Source organism: Hyla sarda, chromosome 5 (genome assembly GCF_029499605.1).
Source record: "Hyla sarda isolate aHylSar1 chromosome 5, aHylSar1.hap1, whole genome shotgun sequence".
Lineage (NCBI taxonomy): Eukaryota > Metazoa > Chordata > Amphibia > Anura > Hylidae > Hyla > Hyla sarda.
The window spans coordinates 177383552-177396851 of NC_079193.1; the positions used below are offsets into that span (position 1 = coordinate 177383552).

General features: G+C 44.6%; 1 protein-coding gene across 1 annotated transcript in view; it reads left to right on the plus strand.

The window, feature by feature from the left end:
• The first annotated feature begins 685 nt into the window (after positions 1–685).
• C5H18orf21 (chromosome 5 C18orf21 homolog) overlaps positions 686–13300 on the plus strand; it is a 41656-nt gene continuing 29041 nt past the window's right edge. The window contains exons 1-2 of the mRNA XM_056520810.1: positions 686–965; positions 10637–10659. Of these exons, the coding sequence (XP_056376785.1) occupies positions 784–965; positions 10637–10659 (205 nt within the window). The 5' untranslated portion in view covers positions 686–783. The remainder of the gene's footprint in view (positions 966–10636; positions 10660–13300) is intronic.

Genomic DNA, 13300 nt, shown 5'->3' on the forward strand with positions numbered 1-13300 from the left:
GTATTAAAGTGACAACGCTTTCCTTACACGTTATACATTATACTACATAATAAATGTATATACATGGGGGCAGATGCAAGGGGGGCTTAGGGGACACTTAAGGGAGGCCGCCTGACAGGGCAGCAAGGGTACAACTCCTGTACTGGGCCACCACAGTTGGATAAATACCGGGCATTGCATGGTATTTTTAATATAACAATACCGGCAGGGTGGCCAAATGGTAAAATACCGGTCAGGTGGCAACCCTACCTGGGGGTCCGGTCCAAATGCTGAAATAAAATAGAATGGCAGTCTAGTGCTCTTGTGAAGCCCCAGCAATCATAGTTTGTTACCTAGCTTGCGGTTAAGTCAGTATTTCCCAACCAGGGTGACTCCAGCTGTTGCAAAAGTACAACTCTCAGCATGCCTGGACAGCCTTTTGCAGTCTGGGCATGCTGGGAGTTGTAGTTTTGCAACAGTGCAGGCACCCTGGTTGGGAAACACTGGGATTGGTGATAAATGTTAATTGCCCATGACACATGGTTGTGTTCTGAAATGTCTGTATAGACCCTATATAGCAGTTTATTCAGAGGGGGTAAGAGCTGTAGGACAGGTTTCCACATCACACAACTGCTATATAAAGCCCTGATACTGGACGTTCAGTATTTAGAGACATTTTACTTCACTATTCTGCAGTATTACTCTATAGCTTTACTACATCTCCAGCCCTGTCTAAAATTCAGTAGAGAACTATAGGACGAACACGTGACCATCCCTATCCCGGGAGCTTTGTGCTTCGGTATCATGGCGGCACCTGAGGCAGGAAGTTGTGCCTGTCACGTGACGAATCCCCTAGAATCTGGCGAGTTTAGTTTCAGGCACTCGGCAATTCTCTCTCTCAGCGTGCACGCAATGACGGAAAGGTTTCTCAGAAAAGCGGCTACAGCCATGAAGGATACGTGCCCCGGACTGGCTCGGCACCTCATGTGAGTAATGGCGACTAGGGAAGAATGTTCTAGTACTGGAGACCGATTTGACCACTGATTGGTTGTCCCCGTGTTACGTCTACTGAGAGGCTCCCGCATGCGCATTATGACTGTGTGAGCTGTGATAGGGGGGAGTGTAACCCAGTAATATCCCAACAGAGAGTTCGCCTGGCTCTGATCATACAGCACATATATCCATTACATCATACTACTGACCTGTGATAGTGATCATTTTTAATATTTTATTTTAATTTTTGAATGTCATGGTGAAATGTCGAAGTTAGTATTGATGTGGGTACTGAGACCTAACTAAAATGAAGGACCGCAAGTACTCGGCTGCCTGTGCTGTGTCCCTCAACTCCTCTCTGTGCAGCTAAAGGGGTTCTAAGGGAGGAAAAAAATTCAATTAAGAAAGTTATACAGAATTGTAAATTACTTCTATTTAACCCCTTAAGGACCCAGGGCTTACCTGTACGCCAGTGGGAATTCACTGCTGATATCTATTGGCAGGCATCCCGTGCAAGTGCCCAGGGGTGTCCTGAGACCACCCCCCCCCCCCCCCCCATGTCGTCGATCACCACAAATCGCCGGTCAATTCAGAAATTCGGACCGACAATTTGTGGTGATTCTGGGTCAATCGGGTCTCTGGTGACTTGGGGAAAAAAAAAAGGGTGAATGGGGCTGTCCGAGACACCCACGATCCTGAGATAGGAGTGAGGTGGCATGGGTGCCACCTCATGATCACGTGATTGATTGGTCAGTGAAAGGTATTGCTGAATAATCTACTCAGTACCCCTGGTACTGGTTCTCTGTCTTTTCTGTACCCCTGGTACTAGGTCCAATTTGGCTTAAGGCTTGTACTGGCCAGGAGAGCGTCTTATCAGGTGTGGAAAAAATACATGCACACAAGATGCCGTCTAAGTACGCTCTGTTTTACTATTTGCCAACGTTCATATATATATACCATGTTGCTTAATAGTTACAAGTCAGCAGAACACAAGAACAGGATGTACGTGCACAACAGTTAGGAATCAGCAGTTGAGAAAACGAGAAGTACGGTACGAGCCTTGCGGTTACAAACGGCAGAATTAAGATATATCATACAAGATTACAGAATTATGATACACATCATACAAGATTACAGATCTGTATTATTCTATCAAGACTCTTGTACCCTTCAATCCCCTCTTAAAACCAGTTGTCACTTTAGACAACTTGGTTTTTCTTGTATTCTATTTTCTTTTGAAAAGTCTTTATGTAGGCAGTATATGTAGGCAGTATAGCCTTCTGCCGAGTGACGGTGAAGTAGAGGGACTTGGGTGTCTGATGAGGTGGAGAGGAGGATTTTAGTATCTGCAGCAGGTCTTGGCTTGCATCGTTTCATACATAAGAAAAGAAGTTTTATTGACACATATACTATGAGGGCAATGACAGTAATGTGTATTATGAGCTGCAGAACGCCCCCTATCCATCCTCCTACGCCCTTGAGCCAGGTAGCGGGATTCAATATTGAAAAGGTATCCCCCCACCACTTATCCCTGTTGATTTCATTTTCTTTGGCATATTTGTCCCTCAATTTTTGTATGTTCTCAAGCTGGTGGTGCATCTGAATTGTTCCTGAAGTGTCTATGTAATGGCAACAAGTAGGACCTATGATTTGACACATCCCTCCTTGAGCTGCTGTGAGATAGTCCAAGACTATTGCATGTTGGTTAGTCACTATCATCAGTTGATTTTGCACGGACACAGAGGTATTAGTAATTTCTAAAATGTCATATATTTGGTCGTCGAGGTAGTTAGTGGCTTCGACTAACTTATCCCATATTTGCATCACCATTGGATATATAAAAATGGTGCTAAAAAGCTTGTTGGTTATTTCCATTTGTACAACATGTGGCCTACCGTTTTCCCTTTCTTTGTTATCTGCTGCTCTTCGGTATAACATATGTTTAGGAGCTGCTCTCATGTCAATGTCGTCGTTGGATATGACAAAGGTGGAGGGGGTAAGTCTAGCTAGGGTGCATGTGCCTTTGACCCCTACCGGCAACCACTTGTAGGCTTCCCTACCACATACCCAATAGATGTCTCGTGGGAGCTCCCAGAAAGAGGAATGTTGATTGATAAGTTTATTAACTATGTCAATGAGTCTAGAGGCATTTGTTAAGTAACACCAGGAAGGTATCTGCCCTAATCTACCGCAGTAGCCCACATCTGGGTTATTACATATTGGATCAGTAAGTTGGTATTCTGACGTGTCATTGCATGGTTGGTGTCCTGTTATATTATAGCAGTCTACGTCTTGAGTAGCCTGAATAAAGAGGGTGTTATTTGGCCATTTTGGGTCATGTAAGTACCTTTCTATCTGGCTGGGCTTAAGAAGATCAGTACTTGCGGATGTCCTGTGAAAACTAACTTTTATCCCTTCCGTGGGGATCTCTCCTAGGTCTAATATATGTGTGACTACTCGAGTTACCCAGGAACCCCCTTTGAAGACCAACATTTGGTGTGGTCCTGGGCCTGGGCTGCTTAAGTTTCCCTGCCACCATGGCTGCCCCACCCATCCTACTATAGGAATACCCACTGAGGTGTTTCAGTTCTTTGCATATGGTGTCTCATTGTCAGCAAGCATGTCAAAACAGTCTCCCTGAAATAATTCATATGAGGGCACAGGGATAGCAAAGTAGGGCATGCTTTGGGCAGACACAGGGGCATGGGTGCATATCCAACAATCCTTTGCAGTGAGGTTTTGTGCTAACATTATATGGTGTTTCATGAACTTATTGTTTGGGTGTCTCTCTAATTCATTCTGTAGAGTCACCGTGGGGTGTATCAAAGTCAATAAAGTCATTAATGCAAACATCAGGAGACTTAGTTTCTTCAACCATCTGCCAGAACAAGGCCAGGGCATCAGCGGGTACATCTTTCGGTAGGCTTTCAAGGTCAGGGCTGTCTGCCCCCGTTATTACCTCCTTTGGGTGATGTTGAACGAGTTTGATCCGAGAGGCGTGGATCCAAGAAGGGCTGTCTTCCGTGAGAACCGCCGTCCTCTTCACGGCAACAACTGTGGTTGGGGGTCCAAAGGTGAAGTCTCCGGGCTTCTTTCCTTTCGACAGAGTCTTAACCAGGACAGTGTCGCCTTCCTGGAACTGGTGTGTTGGTTCCTGTGGGAGAGAAGGAGAATTACAGACAACATTTTGTTCTACTTTATCAAGGGTTTGGATGAGGTCTGTGACATATTGTTCCCTTATCTGGTCGAGGTCCCCTTCTTCTGTTATAAGTGGTCGTTGGGCCCATGGAGTCGGGAAAGGCCTACCCATGAGAATCTCAAAAAGGGGAGAGTTTTAAAGTCTTATGGGGGGTCTTTCTAATTTCTGAGAGTATGATGGGAAGGACTGGTTTCCACTTCTCAAAGGTGCTCCCTGTGGCCTACTCCGTGGAAATGAGCAATAAAACTGTGGCACTGTGTTGGGGTATGCATGGTTTCCCCTCTTTGTAGATCAATCCTGTTACAGGATTTTTCTGCAATACTGGATAACACCAATCATATTCCTCTTGTTTGGGAACAGAGGACTGAAGAGAGAGAAGAAGTTGTGTGTCTACGAGTGAAGGAGGTGTAAGAACTGGTAACATCAGTGAGACAGGTTGTTGTGTAGCAGCCAGTTTGGCGGTGTGGTCTGCTAGAGCATTGCCCTTTGAAATGTGATCAGTCCCACGTGTGTGTGTCCTGCAGTGAATGATGACTGATTGTGATGGTAGGGTAAGTGCATGTAAATGGTGACAGGTTTCTTAGCAAAAAGTGTACAGGCTCTTGTGAGGGCGATGAGTTCTGTAGCTTGTGCGGACTTATAGGGGATGGACTGGGCCTTGAGGACAATGTCAGGTAATTGGACAATAGCATAACTGGCATGGTAAACATTGTCATTGGGGCGTGTACATGACCCATCTACAAAGACTTCTGGAGCATCAGGTATGGGCACTGAAGAGAGGTCGGGTCTGTGTGAGGCGTCAGTGTGGATGACTTGCAAGCAGTCATGTATGTCCGGCATCACATCATCATGAATTTTCAGGCCAACTAGTGCGCAGGGCCAGATGTAGGGGAGGCATACACCATTTTCAAGGATGGATTACTGAGGAAAATTGCCTCATATCCAGAGAGCCGTTGTGTTTACATGTGTTGTGTATGTAGGCCTTTAAGGAGAGAGATAACATCATGAGAAGTGTACAAGGTAGTGTCATGTCCTAAAGTAAGGGTGGTAGCTTGTTCAACAATCATAGCACAGGCAGAAAGAGCTCGCAGACATGCCGGCATCCCCTGTACGGAGACGGGCATCACCTTTGAGAAAAAAGCACAAGGATGCAGTTTGCCTCCGTGAAATTGTGTCAGCACACCCGCCATGGTTTTACAATTGTCTCGTGCATACATGTGGAAAGGCAAATTGTAATCTGGGAGACCTAGCCCTGGACTCGTTATTAAAAGATTTGTACATTTATGAGGACCATTTGATTAGATCTGGTTTGCCTGATAGGGTTGCATCTCTATGAGCAGTCGGGAATCCACTGTCTGCAGTAGTTTATCATACCCAAGAAAGATTGCATTTCCTTCTGGGCGTGCGGGGTGACCAGGCCCGCTACAGACTGGACTCTAGACTTGCTCAACTCCCTTTTCCCTTTTGGCAGAACAAAACCCGGATATTCAACCTGTTCACAACACCATCCTCAAGGCAGGCCTCCTCAGAGAAACTACACATTAACAAATCATCAACATTTTGGAGGAGAACAGAACCCTGGGGGGTGTGCCATGATTGTAAAAAGGCTTGGAGGACAATGCTGAACACAACTGGTGAATCAGCATACCCCTGGGGCATTGCACACCAGGTTAACTGTAGTCCCTCAAAGGAAAAAGCAAAAAGGAGTCTGGTCTCTTCGTCCACTGGGATCGAGAAGAAAGCATTCTTCAGATCGAGGACAGAAAAATGAGTTGCCTGTGCTGGGATTGATGACAACAGGTGAGTGACATCAGGAACTATAGGGGCAATAGGCACAATTAGTCTGTTGATGGCTCTCAAGTCTGGTACAAAACAGACAGTACCATCGGGTTTGGGGACCGGATTAATTGGAGTGCAGTAGGGAGAGACAGTATGTTCTAAAACTCAAGTGTGTAGGAAATGTTTGATCATAGGGCGGATACAAGGGGTGACAAGGGGTACTGTTTTTGGTAGACCGGGAGGATGTCTGGTTTGAGTCTTGCCTTGTATGGTGTACAGTCAATGTGTCCTACATCATGGTCACCATGTGACCAGACAATGGGGTCTACCTCAGGTGGGACTTGGGTCGGGGACATAACAGGATAATGTCCAGCAGGATAGTACCCTGCAGGTGTGACTATGGGTGCGAGGTCAGACGTGACATGTAACCTGGACTGGGATGAAGTGATATGTAATTTGAGTTTACATATGAGGTCTCTTCTCAGGAGGTTTACAGGGCATTCAGGTATGATGCGAAAGGAAGGGAAGGTTAAATGGTCACCCTCGGGGCATTGTGTATACAGGTGCTATGAACATACTCAATTTCAAACAGTAGACATATATATACGCATATATACATATATACATATACACATGCACATACACACATATCCCCTGAAAAACAAAATTGCACCAGATCCGAAGAAGAAGCTGTCATGCTCCCTGTAAACCCCGCCTTACTCCTCCCAAACCTCTATGTCACCAGTCACCGCCCCTTTGAGTCTGGCTTCTTGTCTTTCCCCAGTTCTGGTCAGTCACCATGAAACATCTATTATCACATGTGTTACTGACAGTGTTACATAACATCAAGAGACATACAAGAAACATAACATGTAACAATACCGACATTTACAAATACTTAACGTACAACACACAGGGCCCACATTCTCACCAAAGATATAAAAATAAAAGTGTACACAGCTCTCTTAAAAAAAATGTAAAAATAATTATCTCCAATGCGCATTGTTTATAATCCAGTAAACCATTAGCTTGATTGTAAATGCCTAAAGTAATATTTATCAATTAAATAGTGATCACTTTTTATATTTATTTTATCTTCTTGGCCAAATTTCTTCTGTTATTACTCCTGTAATATAATCAGACAATTAATCGCATTTCCTGATACATTTCATTTTTTTTTTTTGGCATCAACCCTGTGTTACTGTGAAGGCAAGAAATTAATGAAAAATCATCAAATAGTTCAATTTAATACCACGTGAATATATTTTTCTTTTAACACCATTTTCATTACAACACAACAGCTTCACAGGGAAAACATTCACTGGTCATTTTCTATACACTCCTGATTCTATACACCTCACACATATATAACATACTTTATATCATAAGAACCATCCTATAAACGCCATCATATGACCACATACACAGGGCTTTCCAAGCGATTTACCACATCACTCCATTCCATAGCATTGAACACTCATCTTCACTTCATTTATTCCAGCAATTTCAGCTCTGCTCATCCTACATTCCTCACACTGCTTCACATGCTTTCTCCTTCACAAATCACCTGCTTCTCCACCAAATCGTTGAGTCTCTATTTCTGACAACAATCTCTAATCCTATCAAACAATTTACACAGCCCTGCATCATAACGCCAACATGCTGTGAACCTTTCCCAAAATTCAGTAACAGTTTCACCTAGTTTTTGTTTGCATGCCACAGCAATAGGCAGTGATGATTTTGGTTCCTCTTTTAATTCTCTCCATATACGCTCTCTACCCTTCTCGAGATTACAAATGTAGTTGTTAGAGTGGGGGTCAGGTGGTATTTATCATTGGCCCCCTCCCTTGGGAATGGGCTGGAGTCCTTCATGAATTCTGACCAACCAACTATATCATCTACCCACGGATTCACTAAGTCCCATCTTGTAGGGCTAACTCGGGCCACATAAGCCTTACATGTTTCACCGGGAAGGGGAGGAGGATAGGACTTAGATGATTTGGAACCCATGTTCAGTAATTGGTGCAAAGCCTCAATCTCTGGATTTGGCTGTATTGAACTCTGATGGCTCCGACAATTCCTCTCAACAGATTAGGGATTCTCTGATTTAATTGCACCAATCACTGAGCATGCACGGTATCTCTGAACAAACTGTCACTTGCTTTCACCACATCCCGGGTCAACAAGTTACCTCTAGCCGGGAGGGTGGGGCGTCTTACAGATGTTTTGAGAACCAGCAGAATATTACTTATTATTATCAGTATTAATATTATAACAGTTATATGCACCTTACTCTATACATTAAAGCAATTTTAGTATACTCACGTGTCTTCTTAAGCGTAAGGGGAAAAAAAGGAAGTTACAAGTAAAACACTAAACAGAACTAAACAGAAATACAAGAAGATTTTTGTAAGCGTTAAGCCAAATTGAAACAAGACAACCACCCTGGATTGTCAAATTACTCTTAGTTCCTCATTTCCCCTGTTCCCTGAACAGAAGGCAAATACTGTAATACTGTGTCCCAGACACGAAATTAAAGTAACTGTTATACTTACTGGAATCGAGACGTGGCCAGTGCCCCCCCGGATCGACAATACCACACAAGGATATGGTTCTTACCGGTCCGGAGGATGACCCTCTCGACCCCGGACTGAGCCCCCAGCTGAAAGGTATTGCTGAATAATCTACTCAGTACCCCTGGTACTGGTTCTCTGTCTTTTCTGTACCCCTGGTACTAGGTCCAATTTGGCTTAAGGCTTGTACTGGCCAGGAGAGCGTCTTATCAGGTGTGGAAAAAATACATGCACACAAGATGCCGTCTAAGTACGCTCTGTTTTACTATTTGCCAACGTTCATATATATATACCATGTTGCTTAATAGTTACAAGTCAGCAGAACACAAGAACAGGATGTACGTGCACAACAGTTAGGAATCAGCAGTTGAGAAAACGAGAAGTACGGTACGAGCCTTGCGGTTACAAACGGCAGAATTAAGATATATCATACAAGATTACAGAATTATGATACACATCATACAAGATTACAGATCTGTATTATTCTATCAAGACTCTTGTACCCTTCAGTCAGAACGACTGATCAATCACTGTCGTGCTGGCGGGCAATCGGGGTGGAGATCAGGGCTGGCAGGGATCACCTCAGGAGCGGCAGCAGCGGTCACGGTGGCAGCAGCGGCGATGGTCCCGGAGGTGCAGGCAGCAGGATCACATGGCGCTCAGCCTATTGCTGGCCGAGGCTGAACATCGCGGCGGCCGGCGATAGGCTGAGCGCCATGTGATGCTTCGTTACACCCGGAAGTATGAAGGAGATGGACTGGAGGACCGAACAGCTGTAGTGGCACTCCGCGGGAACCCAGGGAGGTGAGTGATGGTTCATTTTCATTTATTTTGCAGCCCGGGCAGAACGGAGCAGGAATACTCTGGACTAGAGTACTCCTTTAAGGAACAAACTGTGTTGCACAACCAATGTGCCTCCAGCTGTTGCATAACTACAACTCCTAGCATGTATGGTCTGTCAGTGCATTCTGGGAGTTGTAGTTTTGCAACAGCTGGAGGTTTGCCCCTCGCCCATGTGAATGTACAGGGTACATTCACACGGGTGGGTCTACAGCGAGTTTTCTGCTGCAAGTTTGAGATGCGGCAAATTTTCCAACGCAGCTCAAACTCCCAGCGAGAAACTCACTGTATACCTGCCTGTGTGAATATACCCTAAATACACTACACTATACCAACACAAAATAAAGGGTAAAACACTACATATACATATGCCCCTACACAGTGTCTGTCATGAAAACTGGGGTCAACCCCATTAATCTGGATATACATTTGTTTAGTGCGGGTGATCCTGAGTAAGGCTAAGTTCACATCACATAAGTTCCCATACGGGACCGAATACGGTTGGGGGGAGCTAAAACCAGGCGCTGCCATATGCCGCCCGTATGTAATTCATTTCAATGACCCGAATGAGTTTTCCACCAGACCTTAAACTGTGGTCGACAACTGTTTTAGGTCAGGTGGGAAAACTGCATGCAGTTGAAATGAATTACATACGGGTGGCATACAGCAGCGCCCGGTTTTAGCTCCCCCCAGCCGTATGCAGTCCCGTATGGCTGAAAACGTGATGTGAACCCAGCCTTAAATGATATTCCTTATCCCAATCAGTCCAGCTGTTCTCAAGATGTAACACAATTTGCAATATGCAAATGAACATTTAACTGCACTGAAGGCGGGGTCTGAAGATTATCTGCAATCTGACCCCATACCCTGGGTCCCGTTTAGACCACCCCGCTCATCAAGGAGATGAGTATTGATGAGCGAGGAGGTGCGAACAGGACCCAGGGGATGGAGATATTTTTCAAACCTGCCTCCAGTGCAATTAAATGTTCATTTGCATTTTGCTAGATTGTTCTTTATCTCTGAAACAGTTAAACAAATTGGGTAAGGAATATATTGTTTTACTTAAGATCACTCCCGCTAACCACGTACATATTCAGGTCAGTGCAGTTGATCCATCTGTCAATTTCCTTTTAAAATCCCATTCACATTGCTGGCACTGTTATACGCTGATATAATTGGTTACACTTTTTTATTTTTATGTAGCTGCTGTCTGCCACTGTACATCTTGCATATATCTATATTTATATATATTTATCTTTTTTTTTTCTTCTAGCTCACTCCAACCTTCGCACAAAAGTAAGTAAATTGATATATGATATACAAAAAAATAGTAAATTTGATACTCTTCATAAACTTGACATAATTGTATCCAAAGGATGTGAGATGACATTCCACTTTTATTTTCCATAAAAACACTTGGCCATGATTTAGTTGCTTTTAGGCTTTGGATAGGGGATAAGATGTCTAGGAGCGGAGTACTCCTTTAAATAGGCACTGTCATTTAACATCATTTTTTTATATTTGATTCATTAGCTAAAATAAATAAATAAAACATTTTATGTAGGGCTGCAACTAACGATTATTTTAATAATCGATTAGTTGTCGATTATTTTATCGATTAATCAGAAAAAAATGTCAAAATGCCAAAAAAAGGGGTTCAGCTGATTCTACTTGAAAAACTATGTACAATGGCCATATTAAAAGTTTCTAGCATGTGATGTGACCAAACAGCAGCAATTTTGGATTTTTTTTTTACGTTTATGCTGGTTGCTGTCATTATTAATAATCTTGTACAGAAACCAGCGTAAATTTGATACTGCCGCATTGGTAACTGTCTGAACTATTAAAAAAAAAATGATTCACTAATATTTTAATAGTTCAGACAGTTACCCATGCGGTAGTATTAAATATGTAAAAGAAAAATTCATTAACTTTTTTTGTATAGCAATAGGAAAAGGGGGAGCTAATTTTTATTGGGGAGCAGTAAATTTACATATTTTTTTCTATATCTTTTTCCTTTTTTTTTTTTTTTTTTTTTTAATATAGCACTCCTATGCACATGTGTATGTGCAGACTGCAGACCATTGCTTTTACAGACCCCTTTAGACAGCAGGGCGCCCCCCCCCCTTTAGACAGCGGGGCCCCCACCCTTGTAGACAGCTCACTTACAGCTGTCCTCTGTCGGGGCTGCCATTCCGCTGCACAGTTCTAGCGTCCGCATCACGTAGTCCTATGGAGGAGCATGTGACATACACGTCACTCTGCTTCCTCCGTAACGTTGCGCAGGGGAGGAGGAGTGACGTGTGTGTCACATTCTCCTCCATAGAACTACATGATGCGGACGCTAGAACTGTGCAGCGGAACGGCAGCCCCAACAGAGGACAGCTGTAAGTGAGCTGTGTACAAGGGTGGGGGCTGCGGTCTAAAGGTGGGCCCTGCTGCCGCCCCGCATGTCCCTGCCGCTGCCTTGCTCCTAGCACCCGCCGGGACATGCCTATTTTCTGCTGCTCATCTCTGTACCCGACGGAGATGAGCAGCACGTCCCGACACTGCGCTGATTGCACTAGGAGTAGGGCAGCGGCGGGGACATGTCGGGTGAATAAACGATTGAATGTAGCTTATATGCGGGACATGTCGGCTTCATTCATTCACTGCTGCCACTGACGGCAGACAACAAATCGGGCAATTATTCGATAACGGGATTCGTCGACAATGAATCCCGTTATCGATTTTAATCGATTACATCGATTAATCGTTGCAGCCCTAATTTTATGTGACTTTCATGGCCCAATACATATGGCCTCTAGGGGTCTCCCTTCTGTGCCAGTCCGCATTCTGTCTCCTCAATAGCACAGACTTTGGTCTCCTGCTGGACTGGCAGGAGACCGAAGTCTGGAAATGTGGTCTGGTCATAGGCAGTGCATAGCTCTTGCTCTCTGCCTTTATATAAAACAGGTGAGAGCGAGTGCTTTGACGGCTGTGCACCGCCAGCTTCATTAGCATGTTCCCGCCACCCTTCTCTATACAGAGCCGGCCGGCCTGCACGGCAGGTCTTCCTCCTCTCTGTATACCACATGCAGTGATGAACAGAGGGGAGGGGATTCCGGAGCAGCCTGCCGTGCCATAGGCTGCCTCATATATGCGTGCTCCCGAGACGGAATGCTGCATAGATGAGGGCGGAAGCGATCCCCAGCATGGCCTTAGATAACATTATGCCTGCTGGGGAACGCCCCCTCCCTCTCTACCGAGCAAAAAGACAGAAATAATGGGGAAGATTTATCAAACCTGTCCAAAGGAAAAGTTGCCCATAGCAACCAATCAGATCGCTTCTTCTATTTTGCAGAGGCCTTGTTAAAAATGAAATAAGAAATCTGGTTGTTATCGGCAACTTTTCCTCTGCACAGGTTTTGCTAAATCTCCCCCAATGAGTTCACAAGCTTGAAATGTATTTTTATTTTTTTTTTGAAGGCAGGGGATTGTGAAAAGTAGATAAGGATGTCTATAGAGGTGATTTGGTGAAAGATTTAATGACAGGTACTCTTTAACCCCTTTACTCAATAGCCTGTTTCGATCTTAACCCCTTAACGACAATGGACGTAAATGTACGTCATGGTGACGTGGTACTTAACGCACCATGACGTACATTTACGCGCCGACATGATCGCGAGCGGTGCTCGCGTCATGCCCTGATATCAGCAGCCAGGGACCCGCCATTAACCCCTCCGATGCTGTGATCAATACAGATCACGGCATCTGCGGCATTGCAGTAGTTTGAATGGACGATCGGATATCTGATATCAGCAGCCAGGGACCTGCCGGTAATGGCGGACATCCGAGATTGCGCGGATGTCCGCCATTAACCCCTCCGATGCTGTGATCAATACAGATCACGGCATCTGCGGCATTGCAGTAGTTTGAATGGACGATCGGATCGGCC